Genomic DNA, 17,553 nt, shown 5'->3' on the forward strand with positions numbered 1-17,553 from the left:
TATGGACACTAATCCCTTATCTGAGGTCCAGTAGAACCAGTATGGACACTAATCCCTTATCTGAGGTCCAGTAGAACCAGTATGGACACTAATCCCTTATCTGAGGTCCAGTAGAACCAGTATGGACACTAATCCCTTATCTGAGGTCCAGTAGAACCAGTATGGACACTAATCCCTTATCTGAGGTCCAGTAGAACCAGTATGGACACTAATCCCTTATCTGAGGCCATAAGAAGGTCATTGTCATCATTGTGCTTTGCATTGTTTTGTCTAGTACAGCTGGATCTGTTCTTGGCTCTCCAAAGTACAGGTTGGGCCATGATTGATCCCATTCATTTTAAGACTGATAAAGTTTGTATTCATTGGCTTTGTTTATGTCACAATTTCCTAGAAAAACCTAGTTTAGCTCAAGAGAGGAAACGTATTTAATTAGAAGTTCAAAACTGGACTTGCAGCATTTAATTGATCTATATTTCTCTCACCTAAAGAAAAAAATCCAAAAGCAACAACTTGGTCAAAGTGATTATCTTTATTCATTTGAAAATCAACAATCACCAAACAAGTGCTTTGCAGCTGTTACAGAGAAAACAATGATTAACTGAGTCGAAGATCCCCCACCTTTCTGTTTCCTAAGAGAAACCTTAAATGTATTACATTTTATGTAAATTCAGTTATGTCTTATTACTATGCAAAATCAACATGTAAAATTTAATGAAATTTAGTACAATCTAGAAGGGATTTAATTGTTGTAGCATAATAATTAAAGAAAATATATAAATCATTAGACAAAAAAAAAATCTGACAAACTTAACATATATTGATATGTTTCCACTAAATGGATGAAAATCCCCTTTCCAAAACACCATTAATTCCAGCAGACAATTAACATGACGTGATTACAGCAAATGACTAACAAGCTGATAAACCCATTTGCAATACGAAGTATTAAGAAAAGATGTTGCTTTCACATTATGTATATTTATTTGTTAAAGCTTTTTCATGTAGTAATACCACTTCTGACCCCGTGGGGAACCATAGGTCTGCGTTGTTGAAGAAAGACCAACCGACGATACTGAGCTAATGAGTGAGGCCGATCGGCCACATCTTATAATATCACTTTGTCCCACAATAAGTGCACTTTGTTGTTGGTGATGCCAGCAGCTGACATAAACTTTATTGTTACATTATGTCAGTATTGTTATTTCTACATAATATGGCTTTAAACATTACAGGTAAGTAAAATGTCTATTTTGAATGCGAAGAGAAGTTCTTGAAACGATTGATTTTCTACCACGCTATAGCAATTTGTTACTATGACAAAAAAAAAAGCTGAGAGAACTCAACCCCAATTACAATAATTCCTCAGTGCCAGTATGAGAAGGAGCTCATAATAGAGTCCAACACTGACAACTGAAACATACTCTTATATGATTCTATCCATATTCAAATTAAATGACTTTAAAATGAAGTTATTACAAATAACTCTATTCTAGTTTGTGTGAATAAAGTCTTATTCACACAAACTAGAAAACTGGTACTGGATAACTTCCACAGTTTAGTTATGGGGATGTAATTATCTTTTGACGTGAAGAATATCTAATTTAGATCATCATTGAAGAAACACCAGTTTTTCCTTTTCTATGAAAGCGTATTATATTCACTTGAGAGAAAAAAAATCTGCTCTGTTTTTCTGAATTAACGAGATAAAATTTGAATAAAGGAAAATATCTGCTCTGTTTTTCTGAATTCACGAGTTAATTATCTCAGAATCCTGAGAAAGGTTTTTTTAACACGTTTTTTACAATGTAACAAAGGTGTTATGCGGAATGTTAATTACAAAGATTTTGAATAGGCATAGGCATGTTAATCATAGCATATACCAGTGTCCAAAATGTAAAAATTAAACAGTATGAAAAGAAATACAATAATATCAATAAGAAAAACAACCTACAGACCAAACTAACCCCCTTATTTGAAAATTAAAAGCAACAATAGGGATTCCTTTTTATCGTGAAAGCTTGGAGCTTGGTGGTTTAAAGAGTTTGGCACTGACTGGAGCACTCGCAAAACACGTCTACTCCATCTATTCGCTGACCAGAAGTGAGAAAAGTTTTAATGAAAAAAAAAAATTCAGAAAAACAGAGCAGATTTTTTTTTTTCATTAAAACTTTTCTCGGAATTCTGAGATAATTATATCGTTAATTCAGAAAAATAAAGCAGATTTTTTTTCTCAAGTGAATGTAATCCGCTTCCATAGGATTCATGTACAAGCATCCAAAAATAATTCACAAGTTTTAATTCAAAGTTTCCATAAAATTGCATCAGCATGTGGTAAGATTTCTTTCATCATAATGAATGAGATGATGTACTTTACTGACTATGTCGTAACATTATCTACAGTAAGGTTTCTATTTCCACGTAAAATGTGTTTGATTTTTAATGCGACACACAGGGCAAAGTGGTTTCTAAAAACTTGTGTTGGAAAGAAATCCTTTGTCTACTTCTGTTTTTGAAAATGTACTTGCTGCTGGTCTTTTGCTTTTGACTTTGGTTTACTGCAATGCATCAACAGTAACTCAAAATTTAAAATCAATTTGAATTAAAAACAAAAGAAAATGAAGTGTATTCGACACAAATCCAAAGAGGCCTCTTCATGACGGCCAGGAAGGTCCACAACCCCAGCTGTTTTCATGCTCTCTGTCACAGTTTCACAGTGTAGGATAGGTTTTTTTTTACTGTTTAACTCACTCCCCTGTTTTTCCAGATCCTGCCACCCTAATCAGCCAGAGATCCACTCATTCCCTTCACCTGTGCTTCCCCACCCAGCTCCACACCTGGTTTCCCTCATCAGCAGTTCCCCTCATATACCGGCCCATTTCCACCTTCTAGTTTGCCAGATTGTCGTGTGTTTTTGCCTCGCTTTCCAGCCTGCATATCCTGTTTTGTTTCTGCCTGCCTGCCTGTCTTTGAGCATGCCTGATTCTTGGGGTATGGATTTTTGCCTGCCCGTTTTGGTTTTGTTTGCCTGATCTGCCTGACTACCCGGTTTGACCCCTGCCTGCCTTTTGACAAAGATTAAAGCCTCTTGGACTCTGATCCTGCCTGGTGTTGTGCATTTGGGTTCTCTGTCCTGTCTGAGCCGTGACAGTACAATCTGGCCAAGACTGAACCCAGCCAACATGGACCTACCACGTAAGGAAGAGGATTTGTGGGATTTTTTTTATGGGGACCAAGTGGCGTTCTACCACCGTACGGTGAAGGGGACGGGGACATGCCCCCAGTTCCGGCCTGTTGCTGTTCCCGAGGTGGTCCCAGACCCACCCCAGTCCCTTCCCCCTTTCTGGGGAACACGCCTGGCTCTGGGTGGGCCCAGGAGCCTGCAGGCTCAGGGGAGGCAACGACGAAGGCGTCAGCCTCAGCCTCAGCTTGCTCCTGCTCCAGCTCCTGCTCCGGCTCCTGCTCCTGCTCCGGCTCCTGTTCCAGCTCCAGCTCCTGTTCCAGCTCCAGCTCCGGCTCCTGCTCCGGCTCCTGTTCCAGCTCCTGCTCCGGCTCCTGTTCCAGCTCCAGCTCCTGCTCCTGCTCCAGCTCCCCGCATCCTGTCTGCTCCAGCTCCCCGCATCCTGTCTGCTCCTGTTCCGGCTCCCCGCATCCTGTCTGCCCCGGTTCCGGCTCCCCGCATCCTGTCTGCCCCGGTTCCGGCCCCCCGCATCCTGTCTGCCCCGGTTCCGGCTCCCCGCATCCTGTCTTCCCCGGTTCCGGCCCCCCGCATCCTGTCTGCCCCGGTTCCGGCCCCCCGCATCCTGTCTGCCCCGGTTCCGGCCCCCCGCATCCTGTCTGCCCCGGTTCCGGCCCCCCGCATCCTGTCTGCCCCGGTTCCGGCCCCCCGCATCCTGTCTGCCCCGGTTCCGGCTCCCCGCATCCTGTCTGCCCCGGTTCCGGCTCCCCGCATCCTGTCTGCCCCGGTTCCGGCCCCCCGCATCCTGTCTGCCCCGGTTCCGGCTCCCCGCATCCTGTCTTCCCCGGTTCCGGCCCCCCGCATCCTGTCTGCCCCGGTTCCGGCCCCCCGCATCCTGTCTGCCCCGGTTCCGGCCCCCCGCATCCTGTCTGCCCCGGTTCCGGCCCCCCGCATCCTGTCTGCCCCGACTCCGGCTCCCCGCCTCCTGTCTGCCCCGACTCCGGCTCCCCGCCTCCTGTCAGCCCCGACTCTTGTTCCGGAGGCGGTCCCGCCGGTCTCTGTTCTGGAGGTGGTCTCTGTTCCCCTTCCTGAGGCGATCCTGGATGGATCTGCCGCAGTCCCAGACCGACCCCCTGACCAGCCTGCCGCAGTCCCAGACCGACCCCCTGACCAGCCTGCCGCAGTCCCAGACCGACCCCCTGACCAGCCTGCCAAGCCCCCAGACCGACCCCCTGACCAGCCTGCCGCAGTCCCAAACCGACCCCCTGACCAGCCTGCCGCAGTCCCAGACCGACCCCCTGACCAGCCTGCCGCAGCCCCAGACCGACCCCCTGACCAGCCTGCCAAGCTCCCAGACCGACCCCCTGACCAGTCTGCCAAGCCCCCAGACCGACCCCCTGACCAGTCTGCCAAGCCCCCAGACCGACCCCCTGACCAGTCTGCCAAGCCCCCAGACCGACCCCCGGATCCGCCTGTTACGCCCCAAGGGCGACCCCCCGAACTGCCTCGTCGGTCTGCCCGGCACCGAGGACGGCCCCCGGAGCTTTGGCCATGTGTTGGCCGGGGCCCTCCTCCGGGACCCCTCCTCCTGCCCGGGGTGGGGGGTTTTGGGCCATCTGGAATCTGTCCCTTGAGGGGGGGGTTCTGTCACAGTTTCACAGTGTAGGATAGGTTTTTTTTTACTGTTTAACTCACTCCCCTGTTTTTCCAGATCCTGCCACCCTAATCAACCAGAAATCCACTCATTCCCTTCACCTGTGCTTCCCCACCCAGCTCCACACCTGGTTTCCCTCATCAGCAGTTCCCCTCATATACCGGCCCATTTCCACCTTCTAGTTTGCCAGATTGTCGTGTGTTTTTGCCTCGCTTTCCAGCCTGCATATCCTGTTTTGTTTCTGCCTGCCTGCCTGTCTTTGAGCCTGCCTGATTCTTGGGGTATGGATTTTTGCCTGTCCGTTTTTGGTTTTGTTTGCCTGATCTGCCTGACTACCCGGTTTGACCCCTGCCTGCCTTTTGACAAAGATTCAAGCCTCTTGGACTCTGATCCTGCCTGGTGTTGTGCATTTGGGTTCTCTGTCCTGTCTGAGCCGTGACACTCTCTGTTGTTTCTCCTCACATGGTCACAACTGGAGAAAGAAAACAAAACCACTCCGGTTAGCTGTTCATCATTTGCAAAAGTATACAGTGTAACTGTGTTTTACTTTCAAAATATTAAAAAAAACAAAAACCAATGAGACGGAAAAAGAATTACTTGTCAGTGCTTAAATGCAGTAACCTATTAAAAGTTAAACGTTACCTTTTCACTGCAGGAAGTTGGTGACTTGGGCCGTGTGTGGGTCATTTTGGTCCCTGTAGCCCTTTCTTTTGATCCAGGTCCTAATGGTGATGTGATGGTCAACCGCCATGACACCCGTGCCCTGAAGCCGGCTAAACCATCCGTCCACCAACTTCAAACTGTGTTCCTGAAAACTGTTATCAAACATGGCAAGCCTGGTTGTATTCTTCCGCTTCATCTGCAAGGTCTTGAAGCTGGTGCCACTGTCCAGCTGGCATCTCATCATTGCACCAAGGATTGTCAGTTTGAAGGTCCCCTCAACATCATCTTTACTTATGGTGATAGCCAAGTTTGATCTAAAGTCTTCATATTTTGAATCTGGAAACTGACTGTGTGCCTTTTTAGGCCCATAAACAGCTGGAAATTCATGGCCACGATATTTCTGCACATCGGTTATCAGATTGGGATCCAGAGGAGAAGACTTTGCTCTCTCTTTAAGCATAGCTGGTGCTAGTTTGCCACTCAGGTTCATGTTTTTAGCTTCCAGTATACTACGAACTGGTGGCTGATTGTCCGTATTAATGACTTTTCCCATTTCTGGATTTTGAGTTGCATGTTTTTGCCATTCCTTGTATTGTTTCACTTTCCAAACCCCTGTTATGATTACTGTTTTACTTTCTTTGATGATCCTTTTAGGTTCAGCTCCCTCTGCCATGTACCAGTTTCCACCTCTGAATCTTTGAGTCCACTCTGTGCGCTTGATTAAAAACTCCCATTGGTCTGGGTGTCTGAGGAGAGCATCAGCCTCGATGGATCTGAGCCGGTTTGCTTCGAATGCAACCTCATGTTCACCAGCATTTGGTTTAATGCCTCGTGCCAAAGTATGGAAGAGTGAGCTTCTGCCATCTATGTATATGACCGTGTTATTGATTAACACATAATGGCCATCAGGATATCGGGCACTCTTTGGTGTGTAGATCAGTGTAACAGTTTGACTGGCAGGTTTATTGGTTGGGTTCACCACTTGCATTTTAGTAAGTTTGCCACGTCTGTCCTGTGTTAGTATGACAGCTTTAGTTCCAGTGACCTCTGACAGGACTCGGACATCAAAAATGGTCCCCCTTGTCTTAGGATTTTTGACTTTCTCTGCATGTGATCTTGAGAGTTTACTCACATTTGCTGCAAGTTTAGAAGTTGGATTTTCCAGCATGTTTGCAGTGTCCCTGTTGTTCTGGCGATCTCTGAGTTTATCCTTTACCATCTTAAAGCGATTTTTTGTTTTTTCTACTAAGTAGTTATTCACTATACCTTGAACATAAGAAACAATGTGACTGGAGAACTTCTGGTGGAACACTTCCACTAAAGCATCAGCCAGTAATGCACTGATGGTGCTGGCCAACTCCTGCTTGAATTCTTTCAGAATCTCAAGTTCTGAAGATGACAGGTCATTTATCTCAACCTTCTTTGTCATAGTGTTTTCTTTTCTTTTCTTCTCAAAAGAATTCAGCTCCTCCTCAAGTTTTAAGTAAAACATGTTGGACAGAGTGAGTACTGCAACAATGGCATCTTTTGCCAGCGTCGTGTAGTGGACAGTTTTGATGATGGTTAGAATTGTATGTACTTTTCCATTAGTTTGAGCTCTAGCTGAGTCCATCACTGTGATTATGGATGAGTTGAGCTTGTTCTGCCAGTCCAGGTCAGCCTTAAATGGTTGTAGTGCAGTTTCGCTGCACTTTTTGAAAATAAACAACAGGTCATTCCCGTTTTTGTCCTTCAATAGATCGTTGAGTTGTTCCTTATCTTCGAGGTGTGAGAGGATAATAGAGTCTACCAATGTGCTCAAGGGTTTGTTGTCTATGTTGATTTGCACATCTTCAGCAATTCTCTTTGACAAATCTGTTTTGATTAATTCAAGTATTTCCTTCAGTAGAGCTTCTTCTGCCTTCCCAAGTCCTTGAAAAATGGCTTCCTCTACAATTTTTTTCGAACTGCTTTTTATTTCATTCTTCATGCTTGTTTTTGCGACCTTACGTAAGCTTGCTTTAACCTCTTTGGAGGAAAAGTTTGGCAAAGCCTTCAACTTTTTACCAAAACCTTCTATTAACATTTTGCAAACTTTGAAGCCCTTTGTTAACAACTGTCCAACTCCAAAGGAAATAAGTGATACAGCAATTGAAATGGCTTTCTCTATAGCCCATGACGTCCAGCTGAACTCTCCTGTCACAAGGCCCACTATACCATAGATGCAGTCTGATATGCCTTCAAAGGCGAGTCCTATGCCAACCGGAGCCAGAGTACCAGCTGTAACCACTGTGAGAAATACTCCAGCAACAATCTGAACAATTCCAAAAAAGAGCACGAGCAGAGGACCCCAGAATGGGGGCTCTTGCGTCACAGCAAATATAAATTTCAGACCTCTATTGTAGAGGTTGTAAGCTTCAGCTTGGAGTTCTTCATCAGCACCTGAAACCAGGGAGAAGACTGCGATTTTTTCTGTCAATGCATCCTCTCCTTTTTCACCAATTTCATCCAGATTTTTGATGGCCCCAGTGATGTTCTCATCAAATAACTTATACATGTTGCACTTGGCTGTGAATTGCTTTTCAAGGCTGGTTGGGTCATTGTTGGTTGAGGTTGCAGTAGCCATTTTCACTAACTGCAAACAGATCAAGCTTTCCTCAATGAGATATTTTAGAGATTCTTGTGCTTTTCTCAAATCTGTTCTCGCATTAGTGAGATAATCTTTCTTTTTCTGCTTTATTGTGCAGTATGCATGATTGTAAAAAGCAATGGCTGCCCAGCTTTCATCTTGATCCATGGCTTTTTCAAAGAGCTTGGTGCTGACCTCCCAGTCTCCTTCATTGAGTGCTATATTTCCAAACTTGATGTAGTGATAAATGCTAGAAGAAGGTGAAGTCTGGCTTTCAGAGTCACTTTTTGCCTTTGACAAATCAGCTTTTAGTCTCAGTTGCAGTTCATCTCTCTTCAACTGTTCAATGTCTTCTGAATTAATTTGCAGCCAGATCCCCCAGAACTCATTCATGATGGCCACAACAACAGCTCTTTCTTCATCTCCAGCTGTGTCCCCGTAAATGTGTTGAAGTGTTTCACAGTACTCTGAAAACAGTTCCTCTCTCAGATTCATCTCTGTAACATCATCCATCATGCTATTTATCTTTTCCACTGCACATTTGTCCCTTTTTCTCTTCACTTCTTCTAGAGATGTCACCATACTGAAATCTTGCTGCAGATTTTCAGTGAACGTGATAATCTGTGCAGACCCAGGTTTGCCTTTCCGTGCTGTTCGACCAAAAGCCTGAAGTTCCACTCTTTGGTTCTCTGAAAGGAAGGAGAGAATCACAAAGAGTCCCCCATTATTGTTCACCTGTTCGGACACTTTAATGTCTGTGCCACGCCCAGCCAGGTTTGTGGCAACAATGACGTCTCCAGGAAGAAGTTCCTTTTCCATTTTGCTCAAACTGTCTTTGTCACTGCGGCAGTAGAGAATTATTTCACCCAGGACATTACTTTTCAGGTCTTCGTAGATCTCTTTGGCTTTGTTGATTGTTTCACAGATTACCAGGGCTGCTCTTCCACCCCTGTATGAATTTGGCAAGATCTGACCCATGACTGTACGTTTTATTTCAGATTTCCACTCTTCAGGTGATTTCTTCAGTGTACCTTTGACCTCAAACAACTTCTTCCTGTTGAAAGTTGGTATTTTGCAGGCAGACAGGTTTGGATATAAGTCCTGCAAAAACAGAATATCTATTTTGCCGCCAAGTGTTCCTGTTGTTCCATATATCTTTCCCTGGTACTTCTTAAAAAGGGAGATGTTAGAAATATAGTTTGTCACCATTGAAATTGTGCTCAATTTGATTTGGTGTTTAATCTCAACAAACTGTTGCAGGCCATCGCCCCATTTCTTATTCAGTTCTACAATACCAGTGGATCTGAAGTCCACAGGGCAGACATTGTTGTTTTCAACCACATAGTCCCTTCCTTCCCTCAGCTGCATCGCCAGAAAAGCATTCTGAACCCACGCTGACACTTTGCTTTCAATCAGACTTTTCAAGAATGCGGGAATACTGATTTTGTTTTTGTTGTTTGTACATGGGGTGTACTGAATGTTCTCTGTGATAAAGTCTGCAATTGGTCTGATAAGACTTTCTTCTGAGTCATAGAGAGGACAACACAAGCCTTCCTCCAAGACAAGAAACGTTAGCTCTGGGATTTGGTGTTTGTTATACGGGCTAACCTTTCTGAGATAGAGCAATCCCATATCGTCTGAAGTGTAAATGGTAAACCCATAAGGGACATAGTCCTCCAATTCTTCAAAAAATTCAACCACGGCATCCTGACTCACAGTTTTAAGTTTTTCAGGAAGTTCATGTGTTCCGCTTTTGAAGATCTCCTCTGTAAACCCCATTGGCACAGTGTTGGTTTGTTCAGCAATATGTAAAATGTCCATTGGGTCATCAATTCCAGTTTCTTCTGTGTTGATTGAGTCAAAGACTGCCTTGAAGAAGGAAGCTGGAGGACCCTGGACAAATCTCCTATGTCCTGAGGACAGAAAGCCGTACTGAGAAACGTGGCCCCAGATCATGGCGAGGATGGTGTTCAGGTGCTCCATGGAGACCATGGGGCTGGACAGGTAGGTCAGCTGCACTCCTTGATCCAGCAGAAGGGAATCCACTTCATCAATTATAATGCACTGATAGCTGCGATCAGGTCTCACATCCTTCATCTCAAATATCTGGCGAAGGTGATCTGCAGCAAAGGAATCAATGGTTCCATAGACCACATCCTTCTGGTAGCATTTTTTTCGATCTTTATCTTCTGTCTTGTTTGTGTTTGTGTCAACTGTAATGTTAAAGTACTTGTAGAACTCATTCCATTCTCCTGCATCTCTTTGACATAAGACTGAAGAGCTGGATACCACATCTACTTTTTCACCTCTCAGCACACGCAGCACTGCAAACATGGCTATGACACAAGACTTTCCTTCTCCAGTTCCCATTTCCAAGAGTTTTCCAGTATCAGATAAGGCCAAGAGGCACCAGCTCATCATCTGAGTAGCCCTAGGCCACCATTTCCCTTCATTCTTTTGTAGGTGAACAGCATTGCATAAAACTGCCAGGATTTCTTGAAGGTCTTCTGTTTCCAGACTGTGACCCAGAGTTTTTGCTCGCTGTACATCTTTGTGTTTTTCAATATCACCACTTTTAATGAGGTTTGTTACATAAGTTACTACTGTGTAAGATTTACTCAGGGTCTGTTCATCTATGTCTTTCATCTGACGTATTTCATTAAAGAGCATGTCAACATTTTTGCTTTCTTCATCTGCAAAGCTCTTTTCTAAATGTTGAATCAGATTCTCAGTTGTATGTGAATCTATAAGCTCAAGGAAAGATCGGTTTCTCTCGTCTTTCCACTTGGATGAAACCTGGTATGTTGTCATCAGATGTAAAACTTTCATGATGGAAATGCAGTCTTCATCGTGATGGTGGTGAGTTAAAGCTCCAAGGAGGCTCAAGATCTCTGTTGGTGGCCAAAGTGATGGCACGCCAAGAGTTGAAGCCACTTGAAAGACTTCTTTTGCTTCTTCCTTTGAGCCTTGGAATTGCTCTGCACAGGTGAACAAGACATCCAAACACCATCGATTTGAAACAGATGTTATGATTTTCCCATCTACTGATTCATTCGTAAGCACTTTGAGGAGATTCTCAACAATGGTCAAAACGATGATTTGATTGGAAAGCAATGACTTTCCAGTAATTTTATTAAAGACTTGGATGAATTCACTCTTGGTGTTTGTGTCAATTAGATTTGTGTGGAGACCCTGAAAGAGACCCTTGATAAATCTGCATTTCAATCCCATTTCTTCACTTTGGAACTTGTGTATGAGGGTCTCCATTACTTCTGCAGCAACAACTTCAGATTCATTCTGTTTGAGCTTTGACAGATCCAGTTTTTCCAAAGAACTTAAGCTTTTTGCATCGATGATGAAACCTCGAATTAGCTGAGGTTGTCTATTTTCCATCACGTTTTTGCCATGCTGAAAGTAATCAGAAACAAAGTCATCCAATACACCATACACAATGTCTGCTTCATAGACATCTCTGAGTGATGCGTCTGTCTTCATGTTTGTGTTTAGAGAAATTCCAAGGTTGTGGTAGAAGGCTGACCACTCCTCAGATTGCTCTTTTGAGTGATCAACAGAGCTCAGAACAATGTCCACTTTGTTTCCCATGTAGACACATGCGGCTGCAAACATTGCTATGACACATGGGTCTTCTTCTATTCCAACCAGTTGTGGTGCTCCAGTCTTCTTTTTTATCACCAGTACACACCAGTGCACCATGTGTTTCACTGTAGGCCACCAGCCTTTTGTGTCAAAAACTGCTTTACAGAGAAGAGAGAGACAGTTCTGTATGTTATCTTCATTCAAGGCTCCATCTTGTAAGGAATATCTTGAAGATGGAGAATTTGTTGGTACATTTTCTAATTTTTTTACAACACCAGTGGTGATGTTTTTAATGAAACAAATTTCATCATCATCCAAATTCTGTGACATTTTTAACTCTGCCACAGGTGAAAGTAGACTGTGCTCATATTTCCTTCTGATAATCTTTTGGAAATCCTGGGTATGGATGTCCATATTACCAAGGACTTGTGTGAGAGACTGCCCGCGTTCATCTGTCCAGTCTGGAGATATGTCATTCACTTGTACCAATGTCAAGACTTTAACCACTGAATCACCTTGTGCACATTTCTGTGACAGTTCTTTGAGCAGATTAAGTGCTTCAGTTGGAGACCATTGTTTTTTTTCTACAAGTGTTAGGATCATTTTTGTGGTTTCAGAGTGGGTTTGCATTGAATCTGTGAGCGCTGATAAAAGAAGTTTCAAGCATTCTACTTCCATCTTTGTAATAAACACAGAGCTCCGTTCAATTGCACTCTGCAGTGATGATGTGAGGACGCTCAAGAATTCAACAACAAAGATTTTCTCAGTGGAGAGCTCATCTCCCATCCATTGTTTAGCGATGAGGACGGCATCACCATTATACCTTCCAGTCTCATCCAAGAAGTGTATCAAGGTGAGATATAGTGCTTGAGTCAGTGTCAAACTTTCAGAATAATTGGATGCTGATTTGTCAATAGACCCCACCAGGAAGTGCATGTGGTCAGAGATGGCTTGTAAGAAAACTCCCTCAGAAGTTTCCAGAGACAGGGCGCTCAGCTCTGTGACGTAGACCTGGGTGTGCTGCAGAGTGCTGAGTGATGGTGGATCAATAATCCATTCACTGAAGAGCAGTTTGTCCAGAACTGGAAGGATCTTCCCCAGCTGATCAGCTGTCAATTCAGTGAGACTGAGATCTGAAACCTCAATGTCACATTTCAAAGAGAGGATTGCTAAAAAATCCTCACTGCTATTATCTGACTCGTAGTCGGCCTCAAATTCATCCAAATGTCCTTTCAGAACTTTTTTCTGCGACTTCTGTAAAATGGTGTGTGTAACTTGTTTTTCGTGCTGCTTTTCAGCTTTGTTCTTAGATTCTTGTAATCTTTGATTAAGCTCTTCTCTTTTTCTTTTATCTTCTCTCCTCTTTTGCTCTGCTTCTCTTCTCATTTCCTGTTCTCTCTTCCTTCCCTCCTCTTGTCTCCTTTTTTGCTCTTCTTCTCTTCTCATTTCCTCTTCTCTCCTCCGCTCCTCTTCTCTCCTTTTTTGCTCTTCTTCTCTTCTCATTTCCTCTTCTCTCCTCCTTCGCTCCTCTTCTCTTTTCCTCTCTTCATCTCTCATTTCCTGTTGATGCCTGACTTCCTTTAGAAAGCAGTATTCACACTTGTACTTATTATCGTGGCCAACTTCTCTGTAGTATTCACCTCCATTGAACGCATATACGTACTGATTATAAACAGTCATTTTTTGTATATTATCGGAGTTGCAGCATGGAGGTAGAACTTTAGAACAAATGCAACATCTCAGGCGGTCGCCCATGTTGCATTCTGATGGTGTGTTCCCCATTTTGGCTGACTTATATCCTCAGTAAGGTGAAGTTTTTCAAATTCGAGGCAGTTTCTTCCTGAAAGATGAATATATCAAAATCGACATTACCTTGACATATCATAAAAATAGGATATGCCCCCCCGAACACTCAGAATAGACATTACGTACAGTACAACCAACCCCCCAAACAATACTACACCCAGTGTCAATAACCTCTCTTAGGAGGTCTGACCAATCGGCCAAATCGACTATAGGGGCGGCAGTAGCTCAGGTGGCAGAAAGGGTCGTCCAATGATCGGAAGGTCGGCGGTTCGAATCCCACTCTGTCCCAGTTTGCTGTCGTAGTGTCCTTGGGCAAGACACCTCACCCACCTTGCCCCGTGTGAATGTGTATGAATATTGGTGGTCGGAGGGGCCGTTTGCCATGGTATGGCAGCCATGCTTCTGTCAGTCTGCAGGGCAGCTGTGGCTACAAACGTAGCTACCAGTGAGGATGTGTATGAGTGAATAATGATCTCTGTAAAGCGCTCTGGGTGCCTTGAAGGGTGCTATTTAAATCCAAGTCATTATTAGGGCCCGAGCACCTTCAGTGCGAAGGCCCTATTGTATCTGTAGGAATTTTTAGGGCCCGAGCACTTGCAGTGCGAAGGCCCTATTGTATCTGTAGGAATTTTTTCTTTCTTTCTTTCTTTCTTTCTTTCTTTTTCTTCTGACGAAAGGAGGGCCTTTTTGCCCCCCTAAACGTCCCCAAAAAGTCACCAAATTTTGCATGCAAGTCAGGCCTGGCGAAAAATTTGATATTTAATGGTTTGCATTAATAGGCGTGGCAAAATGGCTCAACAGCGCCCCCTTGAAAACTTTGTGCCTCAAGCCCCACAATATGGTTTGTCGTACATGCACGAAAATCGGTACACACCTGTATCATGGCACAACTTAAACAAAAGTCTCTTGGGGTCATGCCCGAAACCGAACAGGATGTCGGCCATTTTGAATTAAACGTGTCATTTTGGCGAAATGTATGCCATTCCTTTGGCAGTTAATTCAGCCCGAACTGTAACGTGCACCCAGGTGTGTTATACATCAAAATGTGCGTCTCCATCGTGCGACACCACGCATTACTTTTCTCTTTCAAAAGCGTTACCGTGGAGACGCTAGACGCAAAAAAGCGCGGCCACCCTTCATCTGATTGGTTCAGACAGAAAAAACTTTGAGCCTCAAGCCCCATAATACGGTTTGACGTACATGCACGAAAATCGGTACACACCTGTATCATGTCGCAACTAAAAGAAAAGTCTCTTGGAGCCATGGCCGAAACCGAACAGGAAGTCGGCCATTTTGAACATTCTGAATTAATCGCGTAATTTTGGAGCAATATATTCCATTCCTTCGAGAGTTAATTCAGCTTGAACCGTATTGTGAACCCAGATGTGTTATACATCAAAATGTGCGTCTCCATCCTGCGACTACACGCATTACTTTTCTCTTTCAAAAGTGTTACCGTGGCGACGCTAGACGCCAACAAGCGCACCCCCCCTTCATCTGATTGGTCCATATTTGATAGTTCCCCAAAAGGCACCAAATTTGGCATGCAAGGCAGGCCTGGCGATAAATTTGATATTTCATGGTTTGCATTAATGGGCGTGGCAAAATGGCTCAACAGCGCCCCCCGGAAAACTTTGTGCCTCAAGCCCCACAATACGGTTTCACGTACATGCACGAAAATCGCTACACACATGTATCATGGCACAACTTAAAGAAAAGTCTCTTGGAGCCATGGCCGAAACCGAACAGGACGTCGGCGATTTTGAATAAATTGTGTCATTTTGGCGAAATGTATGCCATTCCTTTGGCAGTTAATTCAGCCCGAACCGTAACGTGCACCCAGGTGTGTTATACATCAAAATGTGCGTCTACATCCTGCGACACCACGCATTACTTTTCTCTTTCAAAAGTGTTACCGTGGCGACGCTAGACGCCAAAAGGCGCGCCCCCCCTTCATGTGATTGGTCCATATTTGATAGTTCTCCAAAAGTCACCAAATTTGGCATGCAAGCCAGGCCTGGCGATAAATTTGATATTTCATGGTTTGCATTAATGGGCGTGGCAAAATGGCTCAACAGCGCCCCCCGGAAAACTTTTCTCTGCCATAACTTTTGAATGGTTTGACATAGGAAGTTGTGGGTGGTGTCATGGGACTCTGTAATGAGTCCTTAAGCTTCGTTGGCCTTAATTAGCCCCGCCCCTTCTTCTGATTGGTTGTCCCGATTTTCTGCTATAACTTTTTAATGGTTTGACATAGGAAGTCGTGGGTGGTGTCATGGGACTCTGTAATGAGTCCTTAAGCTTCGTTGGCCTTAATTAGCCCCGCCCCTTCTTCTGATTGGTTGTCCCGATTTTCTGCTATAACTTTGGAATGGTTTGACATAGAGAGTCCTGGGTGGTGTCATCAGATTCTTTATGGAGTCCTTGACCTTCATTGGCCAGAATTAGCCCCGCCCCTTCTTCTGATTGGTTGTCCCTTTTTTCTGCTATAACTTTTGAATGGTTTGACATAGGAAGTCGTGAGTGGTGTCATTTCTGATATGCTAATGGGGGGCGGTGGCCATGAGTGCGAGGGCCCGTTCATCGCTGCTTGCAGCTTTAATTATTATTATATTTCTCTGCCAAAGGCAACTTGGAAGGGGCATGGGTCGGGGCAGGGGGTACGTCCCCGCCAACGACGTGGCCACTCCGTTGTGGATGACAGGGGAACAACCTCCGACCACCTGGTGGTCCTGTCCACCACGGTGAGGAGATGCGTGAACCCCTGAGATGGCAGAAGTGGGCTCACAAGGTCGATATGGACATGGTCGAACCGCCTTTCAGGAATGAGAAACGGCTCCTGGGGGGCCTTGGGATGGCGGTGTATCTTGGCCCGCTGACACGCCACACAGGAAGCCGCCCAGGCTCTGACGTCCTTCCTAAGGCCCGGCCAGACGGACTTGGCCCCCACCACATTCACCGACGCTCTTACACCCGGGTGTGAAAGGGTGTGTATAGCAACAAATACCCGGCGGTGCCACAAACCAACAGTTCTACTACCACAGATGTACAGTTTAATCTGACAAAACAATGAAGGTGATACGAATTTGAAAGAGTTAATTTTGTTTGTATGTTTTTTGTCTTTTTGTTGTTTTTTTTAAAGATTTTACAAAATATTTCATATTGCGACCAATGAAAACAGTGAAATTATACTATTTAAAATTTTAACAAATTATATATTTATTGAATAATAAAAGAAATCCCAGTGTTAATTTAATCCTAGTTTGAGCAGTTTAACTATTGTGGCTTCTGAACTGCTTCTGGTTTAAGATCTCGTTCCTCTAAAATAAAGTAGAACAGTTCTTTGGGCTTGCTGTGATTCAGAAACTAACTTCAGCATAATGTGTTTTATTCTTGTGATGATTCAGAAACTAACTTCAACGTCAGCAGAGATCGCTCCGGCACCATTTCAGTGTAGGACAGTATTGGCTAGGGATGTCAAGATCAGGTTTTTTTGGCCCCGATACGATTCATTTGATTTGATGACTCCAAATCGGAATGAACAGATCCAGGTTGTCTCCTATTTTTATTTGATTCACCTTATTTTATCATTTTGCACTTAAACAGTGCACTTTTCTTCAAGGTAGCTTGAACAATCAAATAATAAGAGTGCAGCTATTAACTAGTAAAAATAGTGCAAATTTCAACATAATTTTGAATTAAATAAAAACAGCAGCTCATCTAAAATACCCAGCAGGAATTTAAACAAACAAGCACATAAAAGAGCAACAGTGTCATAAAAACAGCCAGTAATGTGCTTTTTAGATTGAACTCTTACTTCTTACTGGCCTTTTTTAGAATAAAATGTTTGTGTTTAAAGTGACCTACAATCTTCCTCACGGTAGCTGCGTTGAGAAAGCAAGCCCTCGTGTTGGCAAAAGTTGCCAAAAATGCGCGACACAGCCTGTGGCGTGTTTCTGAACGCTCAGCTTAGGAAGACAACACCAACGGCAGCTTAGTTTGGTTTTCAATCACCATTGTGATTTATCATTTCTTTATTTGCTTCCACTG

The 17,553-nt window shown here is 44.1% G+C and overlaps 1 protein-coding gene across 1 annotated transcript; it reads right to left on the reverse strand.

Annotated features, from left to right (window-relative positions):
• Positions 1–4,648: 4,648 nt before the first annotated feature.
• On the reverse strand, positions 4,649–7,898 carry LOC133452303 (uncharacterized). The gene is made up of 2 exons (XM_061731539.1): positions 5,472–7,898; positions 4,649–5,301 (listed from the first exon to the last, which is right to left on the reverse strand). The coding sequence occupies exon 1, from the start codon at positions 7,555–7,557 to the stop codon at positions 5,476–5,478; it is 2,082 nt and encodes a 693-aa protein (XP_061587523.1). The 5' UTR covers positions 7,558–7,898; the 3' UTR covers positions 4,649–5,301; positions 5,472–5,475.
• Between the last annotated feature and the right edge of the window lie 9,655 nt (positions 7,899–17,553).

Source organism: Cololabis saira, chromosome 10 (genome assembly GCF_033807715.1).
Source record: "Cololabis saira isolate AMF1-May2022 chromosome 10, fColSai1.1, whole genome shotgun sequence".
In the NCBI taxonomy this organism is placed as follows: domain Eukaryota; kingdom Metazoa; phylum Chordata; class Actinopteri; order Beloniformes; family Belonidae; genus Cololabis; species Cololabis saira.